Source organism: Crinia signifera, chromosome 1 (genome assembly GCF_055691185.1).
Source record: "Crinia signifera chromosome 1, ASM5569118v1, whole genome shotgun sequence".
Lineage (NCBI taxonomy): Eukaryota > Metazoa > Chordata > Amphibia > Anura > Myobatrachidae > Crinia > Crinia signifera.
In genome coordinates this window covers 453,720,144-453,735,771 of record NC_139217.1, presented here as the reverse complement: position 1 = coordinate 453,735,771, position 15,628 = coordinate 453,720,144, and the positions used below count along the sequence as shown (strand labels likewise).

At 45.9% G+C, this 15,628-nt stretch overlaps 1 protein-coding gene across 1 annotated transcript in view; it reads right to left on the bottom strand.

Annotated features, from left to right (window-relative positions):
* ADAMTS12 (ADAM metallopeptidase with thrombospondin type 1 motif 12) overlaps positions 1–15,628 on the bottom strand; it is a 405,749-nt gene that overhangs the window by 224,802 nt on the left and 165,319 nt on the right. Inside the window, exon 3 of the mRNA XM_083151803.1 lies at positions 8,360–8,528. Within this exon, the coding sequence (XP_083007929.1) occupies positions 8,360–8,528 (169 nt within the window). The remainder of the gene's footprint in view (positions 1–8,359; positions 8,529–15,628) is intronic.

Genomic DNA, 15,628 nt, shown 5'->3' with positions numbered 1-15,628 from the left:
TAAAAATAGGCCCATCACCAAGACAGCACGATTAGTTGCCTAGCTGGCTTCACATTTGGCCTTTAATCATATTAAAATTGTACTTCTATTTTTGGGGCTTATTGTAGGGGGTATACACACCCATATGGCACTGGCCACACCCACACAGCCCTGGTCATGCCCAAACAATACCAGCACCTTCTCAGTATAGGCTCTTGAAACATTTGCAGGCTGCATCCAGTGGGTGCCGAGACAGTCAGAGATAAGATACAGCAGGTTCAACTGAGCAGTTAGCAAGTATCGGTCAAACATAAAGACAGGGCTAGTTACGAGCAAGCATCTCACACGCACGCACCATCTGTACCTCCCACCTGTCCCAATTACAGCAGGACAGTCCTGCTAATGGGAGACCGTCCCGCTGCCCCTCCCACAGGTGGCAGTATTCCACTGGTGGTGATGGGGAGCAGTTGAGGGGGAGCCGGAGTTCACCAGTAAGTGCCGAAGAGTAGGTAGGGGCCCGGGGGGCTGCCTTAATGCTAGAACGCCTACCTCACAACATCCGTTTCATGGCCGGTGGCCGACCAATACACGTGACGTACACTTTGGGTCACTCCTGTAAGGCCACGCCCCTTTTTCAATGCTGACAAGGCATGGCCAGCGATCTGAGAGCTGCTCTCCACGTCCCCAGCCCCTCTGCCTCTTGGAATAGATGCTGTGAGGAGAGACCAGTATGGGGGAGCTACGGCGAGACAACAAAAAGGGACTATAAAAAAAAAATAACAGTTGTGAAGTATGAAAACGGGGGTCACAGCACTAGGCCACGCCCCCTATGCCTGAAGCCATGGTCTTCTGGTGTGTAGCCCCGCCCCCTTCTCGAGACATTCCTGACTTCTTATAAAAAAAACTGCACTAGCTACACACGCTAATCCTAAGCATACTGAGGTTTTTCTCCCCACTGTCTGTACTAGCATACAGTGCATACTGTCATCATCTGTACTTATAGAACTCTGTGCTCTTACCCAAGCTCTGATTCAGGGTCTGAACCACCAAAACCGATATTCTATCACCACGACTATCCACATCTAAGTATAGCTTGGTATACAGAAACTTACATTGTGTTCATAACAAGATACTGTATATCTACAGTGTAGCTGTATAGCCTGGCATACAGTTACGCCTTCTCCGTTGAATATACTCTTATGGATCATAACTGTTCATAAATACGCTATTGTAAGCTGTTTAAAGAAGGAGAATTTTTCCTTAGTGCAGGAATGCTAACACTGGGGCCTACTGTTTGAAAGAATTGCATTGTCAGACCACTGATAATAGCAGCAGGCACACAGGTAATGCAGAAAGTTAATGCAGATATAGGGGGTCATTCAGCCCACTTGCCGGGCTGCAAATCTGCAGCCCAAGCGATTAACTAGCGGGCTCCTCCTCCCCGATTAACTAGCGGGCTCCTACTATCGATATCACTCCTTTTAACCCTTCTGAGCGATATTGCTAATTTTATCACCCAGTGTTAATGCTCCCAGTGATGGCCGATGCTCGCTCCCATGGGCCATTGACCCCCCCTTCTTTGTCTGTGCATGTACAAAGGAGGGAATGGATCATTATGGACTGATGTGAATGTTCAAATATTATCTGACAAGTGCTGCGGAATATGTGTGCGCTATATTTGGTACTTGTGTATTATCACGGCGCCCACTGCTCTATTAGCGTACAGGGCTATTCTGCGTAGGGAAATCGCGTCGCATCGCATGCCGTGTACAATGCTGTGCGATGTGTACAATGCGATGCGACGCGATTAAAAATCGCGTCGCATTGTACAGCATTCTACAGCGTTGTATACAGGATGCGATGCGATGCGATGCGATGAGATAAAAAAATTGTACAAGCATCCATCACATTATATACCACGGAATGACATAAAAATGCCATTTAGGGTGGCTCTCCACTATCCACTTCCCCCACCAATATCCACGACCCCCCTCCCCCCACAATCCACGTAATCCCGAAGCGTGGCGAGCGGCGGTGAAACGCGTCCTCCGAATTTTTTCATACCCCCACTATCCACGTCTGCGTGGAGTTGATTTTATATAGTGTGGCGAGCGCAGCGAGCCACCAAGTCCGAAGCGTGGCGAGCGGATTCGGTATACCTGTGAAGTAATCCGCTTCGGGCACGGTGGCTCGCTGCGCTCGCCACACTATATATAATCAACTCCACGCCGACGTGGATAGTGGGGATATGAAAAAAAGTCAGAGCACGTTCTTCCGCCGCTCGCCACGCTTCGGGATTATGTGGATAGAGGTGGGGGGGGGGGACGTGGATAGTGGGGGTCACCCTAAATGGCATTTTTACGTCATTTAGTGGTATAGACCATTAAAAAGATAGGGTGCGATATAAAATCGCATCCCATTGCATTGTATGGCATACATGCGATGCACTGCGATGCGATGCGATTTCACTACGCTTCCGTACGTAGAGAATCTGGGCGCCGTGATAATACACAAGTACCCTATATTTTTTGGCGGGTATTTTGCACATCTCTCACAGAAATGTTGGCACTCAAAGGGTTAACAAACATTGCAAAGAATTTCTACAGCAGACAGTAACCCCCCCACACACACACACACACTATTATTTGTGCAAATGAGAAAGACAGAGGGCCTTATTCTGGTTGGTGCGGCCGGGCCGTACGCGTACGTTCCGGGTTTTTTAATGATCTGCGCATGCGTACCATCTCCAATGCGCAGGCGCGAACACTCCACAACGCTTACGGACGGGTCTCTACGTGCAAAAAAAACTGTACGCGAGAGAGAGATGAGGGGAGAGGCCGAAATAATGAGGGAAAATGGGCGTAAACATGGGCGTACACGGGGGTGTGCACCAAAAATGAACGGTGCTACTACCGCACGATTGCCTAAAGCACCGTTCATTTCGGACACAAAACAGGCGGCCGCCAACCGCCACCTCAGACCACCCCTACAGATACCGCATGCCAGCGTGCGCCTGGGTTTGCTAATTTACGCTGATTACTACTCAAACACATACACCTGAATGTAATAACCAATGCTGCAGTCTATTAAGTCAAAACCATGATTTCACTACCTGCAAGCCACACACAGCACTCAAACACATTGGAAGCTTATCTTTCTATACTTCTCTACATTTAAAGGTTTGTTTAATTTAAGGTAAGAATCTTTTTAAGACCTGCTTATATCTGCTAAGGTAGGTATTTGTTAAACAGTTATACACATTCACTACGTGCTTTCATAGACTTTACACAGTAGCACACTCAATCTACACAAGTCGACATGTGTCAACGTGTTCACTCTAATACAAACATAGGTTTTGTATTTATGATACAATAACATAAACCACATCTAACACCTACAAAGGATGTTTCAGCAATGTTTTAAGCCCATGCCCACTATTTTGCACACAATCTTTAATTGAGTTAATAGAAAACAATAATTGAATAACAATTAGAATAATTAATTAATTGTCAGAATTGTAGTTGAAAGGCAAGATTTGCAGGTCCATATATGTGAAGGGTATGCCAGCGTGCACGGACGTACGCTCACTCTCACGAGCGGTGACATAAGCTGAGTTTTCTATTGAAAACAATAGGGACCCGTCCGTGCAAGCTGGCGTACGCTCAGATAGCCGCAAGAAGTCGGTGGGAAGACGGACGAGAGACGTCCGTAAACGGTGGCATACGCTCTGTTGTACGCCAGTTGTCGGAGTGTAAGGGCTGGTCCGTCCGTGTACGTTGGCGTACGCTCAATTGTACGCCACTCCCCTTTGACGTTGTTTCTGGCCGTACGTATGCGGCTGATTTGTGGGTGGACTTAACCCCAACGGCCGCGTACGGAGAGCGTACGTTAATAGTGAACGTACGCACGTTTGGCCGCTCCGATCAGAATAACCTCCAGAATCCTAAGAAATAAAACACATTGTACTAGTCCACCAGGGAAGGTGGCGTTATTGGCGTTATTGATTGTGACAGAGCCAAGATGCCTTTTCTGTGAGGACAATATCAGTCTTTAATACATTTTGAGAGCAGAAGATACAGAAGTAATTGTGGAATAGGACCAGATGGAACTCTGGATTGGGACAATACAAACTGATACTACAGCACCGTATGTTCTCAAGGCTAAAAATAATCTTTGAATAAAAGAAAATACAATAATACCATTTATATGAGAATAGCAGAAATCGCAATGGTCAGACTACAACAGTTGCCATAGTAATCATCCAATAGAGACAAAGGACAAAGGATGACAATGTTTATACTATTTGGGGGCGGGTGGTATAAATACTCGTTTGGGGAAAGTAGCAAAATACTGGGTACAAATAAACACTGCAGGAATTTCAAGGGATATGGATTGTTAGGTAGACAGTGGCGGATTCAGGGGGGGGGCACCCGGGCACGTGCCCCCCCTGTCATTCATTTTGTAGACGAGGACCAGAGCTTTCCAACGAGCCCAGCCCCATGTCTCTAGCCCCCCGGGAACCGGAGATATCGCCTGGCAAAGCTGTAACATTTTTTCCCCATAGGATAATATTGGACCCGTCAATTCTGACCCCCCACCCGGTTCCGACGGCTGCCAGTTCCCCCCCTGGCATCACAGAAACTTGTGGTTGATGTCATTCAATTCCAAATCGCTGGGCCTTCAATATGATACCAGGATGGTCCATATCGGTCAATCGATTCCAGAGATATAGCGTTTAAATCGATTTTTTCTTTTTTAAATGTAATTTCATGGCTGTTCATGTTCTTTGAGGGCAGATTACTCTGGAACCAAACGTTCCAGTTTCACTGAACCAAAATCATTCAAAGCCCACTCAAAAGTTCTTCAATATGATACTTGTCTCATGTAAATGGGTCAGTTAGTTCCGAAGATATAGCCGGTTAAATGAGATAACTGGTTAAAGAGGGGAGGGGTGGTTTTCTCTCCCCCTCACACCAGAAAATGCAGGGACTAGGCTGGTGTAAAAGGGGCCAACCTGGGAATGCATTTTCTGGTGTGAAATGGGTATTATTTCAAATAGCTGGGACCTGCAGTGCTCGGAATACAGCCAGGCTCTGCCACTGTCAGTGGCTATCACTTCTGCCTGGAGCGGCTGTCCCCCATTTACCACGAGCATGTATTCCCCATTGGCAATGAGCATGTAATCCCACATGGCAACGAGCATGGAACCTCTGGCAATGAGCATGTAGATAAGCAGCACTTATTGTATGTAGCATAATTGTTAATAGGCATTATGGTGTTTGGCATAATACATAATGGACATCATGCCGTGTAACTTAACGTGCAATGGACATTATGGTGTGAATCGTTAATGCGCGCCTTTGGTGGACAATGAAGCGTATTGTGAATTTTGTCTTAATCTGTGTGGCATTATGTGAATTTTGTCTTAATCTGTGTGGCATTATGTGAATTTTGTCTTAATCTGTGTGGCATTATGTGAATTTTGTCTTAATCTGTGTGGCATTATGTGAATTCTGGCTCAATCCGTGTGGCATTATGTGAATTTTGTCTCAATCCGTGTGGAAGTATGTGAGTTCTGTCTCAATCCGTGTGGCATTATGTGAATTTTGGCTCAATCCATGTGGCATTATGTGAATTTTGGCTCAATCCATTTGGCATTATGTGAATTTTGGCTTAATCCATTTGTCATTTTGTGAATTTTTGGCTCAATCCTTTTGGCATTTTGTGAATTTTGGCTCAATCCATTTGGCATTTTGTGAATTTTGGCTCAATCCATTTGGCATTTTGTAAATTTTGGCTCAATCCATTTGGCATTTTGTGAATTTTGGCTCAATCCGTGTGTTATTATGTAAATTTTGGCCCAATCCGTGTGGCATTATGTGAATTTTGACACAATCCATGTGGCATTGTTTGAATTTTGGCTCATTCCATTTGGCATCATGTGTAAGGGGCAAGTATAATGGGGTCTAGTATTTTGTAGCATAATGTGTAGAAGTTGTATATGGTGTTGTACACTACACTCAAGGACATGCCCGCTGTTGAGTGGCCACACCCCCTTTTCCAGAGCGCGCCTTCGGCGCGCGCACAACTACATCCTTCACTTTTGTTGCCATGGTGGGCCTATTTGTAATCCCATTGCCACCCTCTCTCTGCCGCTCTCTTAGCATGTACACTGGCACCACTAACACTGGCCCTCCCCCACCTAAACCCTCTTTTATCATGGTGCCCCCCCCTGTCATTTAATCCTGGATCCGCCCCTGTAGGTAGACAAGATTTAGGTCGACAGTCATTCTGTCCCTATTGGTCGACAGGCAGTTGGTCGACACAGAAAAAAGGGCGGCATGAATTAGGTTCTACGGGTTGGGATCGTTTCGTCTACAGTATGTTGGTCGACAAGCGTTAGGTCAACACTGTTGGGTCGACATGGGAAAAGGTTGACATGGTTCTAGGTCGACATGGGTTTAGTTTGACAGGTCAATAGGTCGACACAAGCATCAGGTCGACAGTGTCTAGGTTGACAGTCAAAAGGTCGAAATGGGGTTTTTAACAGTTTTTGACCCGAATGTCGACACAGTCGACATGGGCAACGTTTCCAGTGCACCGCATCCCCTCGCATCACTCGCGATGCTTCGGGCATGGTGCCTTGCTACGCTCGGCACACTATTTTATTCTCCCACCGCGCTGTAGTGGATGATAGGGCACGAAATACTGCCCGTCGGCACATGTCGGCTCAAAAAACTGTGAAAAACCCCATGTCGACCTTTTGACTCTCGACCTAGACACTGTCGACCTAATGTTTGTGTTGACCTAATGACCTGTTGACCTAAACCCAGACCCATGTCAACCTAGAACCACGTCGACCTAGAACCATGTCGACCTATCCCCATGTTGACCTAAAGGTGTCGACCAACATGATGTAGACCAAATGACCGTATCCCCGGTTGACAGGGTCATAAGGTCGACACAAGCAAAAGGCAACAAGAGTCGTTGGTTTTTCTTGGTATCTATAATCGACATACAGTAGTAGGTCTACATGGATACTGTCACACAACCACACACTAAAGCAGAGATAAACTCTGAATATACAGTAGTACAGCACACAACATTACACATCACAGCAAGAGACTACTTCTAATCAGAGACTAAACATAATCAGAGCATGACACCCCATACTGTATAATCAGAGGAAGACACTAAGATAATTAGAGCAAGACAACACATAAATCAGAGTACAACTAAACATAATCACAGAAAAGCAGGAAAAGTAATCAAATGGAATTACATGTTTCTAATCACATAAAATCCAATGTTCGGTTATATCTAGTTTAACACATCTATATATCATACTTGACTACTTTTGAAAACTAGTTTCAGGGAGATTATACTTGGTAGTAGAATTTTGCACAGCGCCCCATTGAGGGGGTGTGTCATGTTCCACCCAAAGGGCGTGTCTAGTTCCATATATGGAGAGATTGTGAAAAGAGATTGCGCACGTGGCACCTAGAAGCGTGGGTGTGTACTGCTACATCTGAGAGGAATCTTGTAAAATGACTTATATCCAAATGTAGATGAGCCCCAAATCAGTTAGTAAGAGCTACTGTACTTGGTAAAGTGCTGGGAAATGGTGCTGATGATTCAATGTAACTGTATCTGTCTCTCATTCATTTTTTCACCAAAAATGTAACAGTGTAATGTGGGCTAGGTGACATGAGGGAGATTGCTAGATTAATGAGGGAGAGAGGGAGATTGCTGCTATGTCAGGGAGTCTCCTGCAGAATGCAGGAGGGTAGGCAACTATGATGTAACAGTGTAATGTGGGCTATGGGAAATGAGGGAGATTGCTAGACTAATGAGGGAGAGAGGGAGATTGCTGCTATTTCAGGGAGTCTCCTACAGAATGCAGGAGGGTAGGAAACTATAATAAAATTCTATATATTAATCGTAGAATGATGACTATTATGATTTACATATTTCTATGATGCCACTGTCTGAGCAGGGCACACCATTTACCAAATTAAAGGTCTTGGTGCATAGCTTTACCATTTATGATGCATCACCATTGTGCTCTGGAAAATATGACAGCTGATGAGCTCTCCCTGTGCACCTGCTGGGTGACCTGGAACATGTGACCTGCTGGGCGGTCTGGAAACAGTGACAGTTATTTGCAGCCACCCACTAACCCGGGATTTTTCTAAATTTGACTCCTAAGGGAGTGGAAAAGGGCAAAATGTTCTACCCAGCAAACTTTCCAACCGGCAAATCAGCTAGTTACAGCATACATGATTACATGGTATCGATTATGGCTTCTCCTCTCCACAGCGACTGCGTCTGACTGCGCAATTGCACCTATGCACTGTAAATGAGAACATATATTTCCTACCAATGACTCCACATGATTGATTGTCAGTACTGCGGAGGTCTCTGCGTTGTCGGGGGCGATGTAGTGCTTCTCTCCTGTATATTATGTGTTTATGCCTGCTTCCTGACGTATGCTTCCTATATAAAGGCTCAATGAAGTAAACTCCTTGGGGAAGATGAAAGTATCCAGCCTGAAAAATATATATAGTACAAATGAAAAGGACACATAGAAAATGTGAAAACTAAACCATTTATCATATACAATAAATCCACAAATCCAACCAGGTAACACCGAGAGCAATAACATGAGTAAACTGTAATAAAACAAAAGCGGAAATTCTATGTAATGTATCCCGTTCGTCTACGCACATATTTGATCTCTGGTACAGGCTTCAAGGATTTCACTTCACCGGATGAGGCAGAAAAGTGATCAGTTTAACTTAAACCTACCATCTTCTTTTCTCCTTATCCTATGTACAGGGCATAATTGCTTTAGTTAAAAATTAGTATCTAAATGACATCAAAATATTTAACTGACAAGTTTGTTTCAAATTTCTCATTTAATTAATATTTTGCACCGGTTGGGTAAAGGTGCCCATACACACTGCGATTATCGCATGCGTTTTGTACTTTTAAAGTACAAAATGCATCGCATGTGCGATAATCGCACCGTGTACCTGCGGGGATGCGATGCGCGTCCCCGCAGGTATAATATTGTAAAGCACAAAAAAGTATCTGCAGGCAGTACTTTTTGGGCTTCATTGCATCGCATCACATCAGTACAGGAGTACATGCGATGCGATTTCCATTAGAACCTATTAACTTTAAAAAAGTTGTGGCTAAAATCGCATTGCATCGCATCGCACCCACAAAGTACAGTTTATCAGGAGCCTTGCTGTGTTTGTTCTAAATAATATGTTTACATGTACAGTATATATCAATGTATTTTCCATGTTATAGTACAGTCAATACTTTGTTATCTAGAATGCGGAAGTCCGCTACTTACTGCAAATATTTTGCTGCATTTATAATTATTTGCTTATGCTTAATCGTTTTGTCTTGTTTTTCCCCTCCCTCGTGTTTTACCCTTCCTTCAATAACACAAGAGTGAACCTTGCAAGACTAAAAATGCTTACTAGTCCACCATGACTATATATATATATCACGTGATGCCATCCACCCTCCCCTAGGATGCATCGGCAGGCCTGTGTTCGCAGGGGTACACCCAGCATTTCCATGGGCACGCCCCATCTTGTTGCGGAGCCCCCGCGAGTGTGAAACTCACCGACGGCATTCGTCCTGGGGTTTGCACATCCGCATAATCACGCATGCTCAAACCCTCACCATCAGATGGGGTAACGAAATCACCCCCATCATTTTGCCTATTAGAAAAAGATTTTGCTTTTTTAGGCCCATAAGCAAGAAATTAGTATGTTCCACACTGTCTCCAAACTCTGTGTTTTTTTCCAGCCAAGTCCCTTAGGGTCTAATCAATGCTGTTTGTCATGAAATGATTACAGCGAGTGTCAATGCAAGACTGATTTCTCCACTTTTGCTACTTTTCTTGATGCGATGAATAAATACAACTTATGTACGCAACAAATAATGAGACGTCTACAGTTCTGAAGTGGAGACTGGTTTTAAATGTCACACCAAGAAATAATATATTGTAATACATTCAATATAGAGCCCTAAAAAGGGAACAAAATATAGGGGGTTATTCTAGTCCATTCTTTCTGACAAAATCCTTCTTAGATGGACAAAACCATGTGCACTGCAGGTGGGGCAGATGTAACATGTGCAGAGAGAGTTAGATTTGGGTGGGGTTTTTCTTCAAAGTGAGATCTATATTGAAGTGTAAAATCATGCAGTCAGTATTTTCCCTGCACAGAAACAAAAAAACTCACCCAAATCTAATTCTCTTTGCACATTTTACATCTGCCCCCCCTGCAGTGCACATGGTTTTGTCCATCTAAGAAGGATTTTGTCAGAAAGAATGAACCAAAATAAGGCCCATAGTTATTATTGTGCTGCAGAGCTCTGTGTACCAGACAAGGGGAAACAGGGAAAATGACTATTATTGTACACCTACATGTATTCACTACATAAGCCTTCATTATCTATAAAGGTACAGTAACATAGGATATATCACCTGCTTACTTATTGTATACCCACACCACTAGGATGGGGATAGGGGTGTATATACTGTGTTATACTGGGACCATGGGGTTCGGAAAAAAAAATACCAGATCCTTCCTACCCTTCACTTTTAAATGTCTGGCAAGCATTTATCAGTGGCGGATCCAGGGAAGGGGGTGTGGGCGCGCACAGTCACAGCCACACCCACATGCTGCAGGGCAGAGGAGCGAGCTGTCGTCAGCCTGCCCCATACATTCGCACAGGGGAGCGATGTTTTGTTTGTGTGCAGAAACATTTCTGCGTATGTGCAGCCTCTTTCTGCGAACGGGCATTGTTTGCCGCCCTGTTCGCACGTAGGGGCGTGGGACGGCAGACATGGATTTCGCCAAGTGTTGAAGAGGCCGTTCACCGGATGTCAGCTGCCCCCCCCCCCTCTTCCCTAACAAGGACAGATCTAATTTGCGAACGCTTGAGAAAATTTTCGATGGTCGGTGAACATTTGCATGCGTGTGGGGGAATTTGTTGTGCATACGGCAGGGATTTGTGGGGCGGTGATTAATTTACTCGCAAAGCTGTGAATTTTGCTTTACGAGTCAACCAGAATAAGGGCCTTAGTTTTTAATCAAACAAGGGATCATCATCGACCATCAATGAATCATAATTAACAAAGATTTATGGCCGATGTTTAAATCTTTTGCCATCGATGGGAGAGAAACCGATTGTTTCCCTCCATTGATGGCATAGCATTACCAATTTTTTTTTTTTTATGCTGGAACGCAGCTACTAAAAATATATTTAACCCTCATTTAAGGATTTTATTAGTTGCTTTGCTGCTATTTTTCATGTGAACGTTATATTTGTATTGTATCATGTTTGTTGAATGGTTACATTTATTGATAAATATTACCAATTTTAATCAGTGTACCCTGTCTCATTGTTACCAGCATGTGTTATTTTGTTTCACTTTCAGCATTTTGTAAACTTATACGGCCTACACACATGCCGATATTAAGGCATTTTCTAAGCGATTTTGCTTAGTTTGGCAAAGTCGCTTAGCAAATGCCCTCACATCGGTGTATGTGTGGGGGCTATATCGGCAGCAGTGCGTGTCCCCGCGCGTCTTTATCGCTGGCCGAGATTGATGGACAGTGTCCATCAATCTCGGCATCGGCAGGGTTCTCCCACCGGAGAACACTTGCGCTGTCTGCTCGCTTAGCACACAGAGCTGACAGCTCGCTCTGTGTGTGGGCTGTCAGCTCTGTGTGCTAGGCGATAGTGGCGCAGCACAGCCCGACCTAGCATAGCTAGGTAGCCCTGCACACATCGCTATGTGTGTAGGGCACATAACACTTTTCCCCATTTGCAGTTCTATGAGCTTTGGCAAAGCTCTTTATGGATGCAGCAGCTGAGTTCATTTGCTACTTATAATTAAGACTAGGTGATTCATCGCATCCTGCGGGCGCTCTTCACACCGTCGTAAGGGTTTTCCCCCTCTTTAACTGTGAATAGTTTTATTGGGTGAAATGTTTGTTATTTTATGAAGGATGTGTTTTTTTATTGCAACTTTAGTAAGATGCTGTGGGTGTGGGATGGGCAGGTGTAGGTGAGTTGTTGGTGGGAGAGTATGTGATGCAGTGGATGTGGGGGTGTGGTGGGTGTTAATGGGGGGGCGATGTGGTTGGTAGGGGTGTGGCGGGTGGGGGAGGGTTGGGTGCAAGGGTGCTATGGGTGTTGAAAAGTATTTACGCTTGGTGTGTGTTGTGAAGTGGTGTGTGTGGGGATACTTTTGTGTTGGAGTGTATGTTCGGTGGTGGGCCGTGTGGGTTGGTGAGGTGTAGTGATGCGCCATTTTTGTGAGGTTCATTTGCGATGGGACTGCGGATGTAGCAGCAAGGGTAGTGTGTTTGGGAGAAGGATGGGTGCGTGAGTATGGCGGGTGGGGGATGGGCGAAGTGTGGTGTTGGCATGGGTAGGTGAATGGAAGATGTGGGTTGAGGGGGTTTACTTTAGCCCAACATAATTTTGCATCTACCTCTTACCCATCTCACAGCACCCCTCCCCCTTTTCACAGTAGCACTTCACCCTCGTCACTGCACTCCCTCAGTCTTTACACTCCTTACAGTACCCCCTCCCCCTCCTTACAGCGTCAGCATATGGAACCTGACATGTTGTGATGTCACACATGGCGCGTGGCTACAGGGCAGGGCATGCTGGTTGGCAAGAACATTTATTGGAGTGACTGTCTGCCATCCTTGCCCGGTGACGATAGTTTTCAGACCATGGCCAAACAATCAGCGTCGCCGGGCAAGGAAGGCAGCCAATCATAAGAGTGAGAGCTGCAAAGCTGTGTCCTACCTTATGGCTTTGCTCAACAGGGGCTGCTGGGAGTCCCGGGCTGGTGTATGGCAGCCCCAGCACCCGGCTCCTGGCCATGCTTTCACCCTCTGTATCAGACAGATGGCCCTGGGTCAGCAAGTTCTGCTCTCCGCCTGTGCAGCCAGTGTGACTGCGCTAGGTACAGAGCAGTGTACCCTCTAAGCCAGGGCTGGGCAATTGCGGCCCTCCAGATGTTGAGGAAGTACACATCCCAGCATGCCTTGCATCAGTTTCAGCATGGCCACATAGCAAAACTAATGCAAAGCATCCTGGGATGTGTAGTTCCTCAACATCTGGAGGGCCGCAATTGCCCAGCCCTGCTAAGCTGTGCGCATGTGCGCGCGCACACAACTCACCAGCACGCGCACAGACATTACAAAAGAGCGCACAGTAATTTTAGTGTAGTCATATTTTTTTTACTATTTTTTGCATTTTTGGCGGCCCCGGATACTGTGTATAACAATATGGCTCGGCTGGCCCTGCTGTCAGTCAGCCTGTAAGCTTGCCCTTGGTTGCCAGGATCTGTCAGGATGGGCTCCCCTGCACATCTGATCTTTATACCGTTTCTTTCTTTCAAAAGTTGCACAACCTATATCTTTTGCTGCACACAGCCTTCATAAAATTAGAGGGAACATTGGTACAGAGGCTGTGTCCCTGTGTATTTGCTGCTATGTGCTCCGGGGCAGTGGCTGGCGGTGCACGTTGAACTTTCAGCGGCTGCCTGTCCGTGCGACACTTGGGGGACGGGTCTTCCACATGAGTGGGGGCAGGATGGGGCGTTGAGGCTGGGCGGAGTTCATGAAGCGGCTGTGAGGCTGGCCGGAGGAAGATGGAGTGGTGGGGGCGTGTTGTGTAGATGTGGGGTGGGGTTTGGGCGTGGTTGGGCTGACATGGGGAGTGGTGTTCGAGGAGGGGGCTGGAAATGTTGGTTAGGGGGCGGATAGTGCTGGAGCGTGTGTGTAGGATGGGGAGGTGGTGTGTAGAATGTTAGGTCGCAGGTTTTGCAGTGTGGATAATGGTGGACGGGCCTGTCAATCACCGAGGAACCCCGCCCACCGTTAGCTACACTACTTTTGAGTGACGGATCTGGCTAATTATATAAGAGATTATTATATATTCTTTAATCCTTTTAACAGCGCCTGTACCGAGAGGGGATGCGGTCATTTGGTCTACAGCATGATGGTCGACAGTCATTAGGTCGACACCATTAGGTTGACACGGGAAAATGTGAACATGGTTTTAGGTGGAAAGGTCATTACTTCAACAGGTCATTACTTCAACAGGTCATTACTTCGACAGTGTCTAAGTCGACAGTCAAAAGGTCAACATGGGTTTTTTTTACTGTTTTCTTGTGCTGACATGTGCCGACAGGCGGTATTTCATGCCCTACCATCCACTAGGGCATGGTGGAAGAATAAAATAGTGTGCCGAGCGTAGTGAGGCACTGCCACCGAAGCAAGGGGATGCAGTACACTTTAAACTGTGTCCATGTCGACTGTGTTGACATTTGGGTAAAAAACAGTGGAAAAACCCCATGTCAACCTTTTGACTGTCAACCTAGACACTGTCGTACTAATGAACTTTCACCCTAGAACCATGTCGCCATTTCCAAAGTCGACCTTTTCCCATGTTGACCTAATGGTGTTGACCTAATGACTGTCGACCATCATGCTGTAGACCAACTGATCACAACCCACTGAGAGACGTGGCTTTAACTCCAGTCGTTTCCCACCCCTCTCTCTTTTCCCTAAATGAGGTTAGTGATGCCCCGCCCTAGGTTCTGATTGGGCCATGGGACAGTCAGTCAAATAACAAGGATGACCATCAGTTGGTGAAAGTGCTGAGAGTTATAGGAAATTCTAGATGCTACAAATTCTACTGTAAGTTGATCATTTTGGTATGCGGTCATTAGGTCGACAGTGTCTACGTTGACATTCAGAATGTTGACCACTATTGGCATTTGCATGGGACACCCAACATTTCCTTGGCGTACACACAAAAACGGCGGTGCGGTGAGGAAAACACTGGGATGCATGGGGACGCATCTCCATGCGAACGCAGGGCGTCAGCCGTCCACCCTGTTCTCTGACCCAGATGGCGCAAATATACAGATGGAGCTGGCCTCATACTTTCGCCAGCCCCCGCCGGCCACCGTCTCCTGCACGTACTAGAGGCTCACGTGCCCCGTGGCAACGGAGCTTGCCCCGGGTCCCCGCCACCTGCCCCACCACCGCCGCCGGTCTCCCTCTCTGCCCCGACCCCCCTGAAGTGGAAACGGGCAGTGACCCGCAGCGCCGCTGTCAAGAAACTGGGCCGCGCGTGCATTCCAGTTCAGTGTAGCCCAGCGGTTTTTCACTGCAACCAGAATCAGTCCCCAAGTCAGCTGTAGATAAATATATATGACAAACCACAAACTTATATATTCATGTATACATTATTTAAAATATACAGTAGTTATACAAATATTGTAGAATATCACTATCAATTATGTATTATTATGATACTATTTATTTTATGATGAGTCAATTGCTTTATATTACTGGAAATATTTCATTTAAGTAGAGTTGAAACTGCAAAAATGTTCAGCGCAGAATGTTTTGGTTTGATGCACATTTTACCTTTACACAGACAGAAAAAGGAAGATCCAGTAGGAGAGGGCGCGGGGATACAAGAAGACTCACAAGCATAGAACCACTGGGATTTAAAAGGCAGCAAACCACCAGCAACAGGGAAAACCGGAGCTGGCCTGAAAAAGGATAAATTCTCAGGACACTAT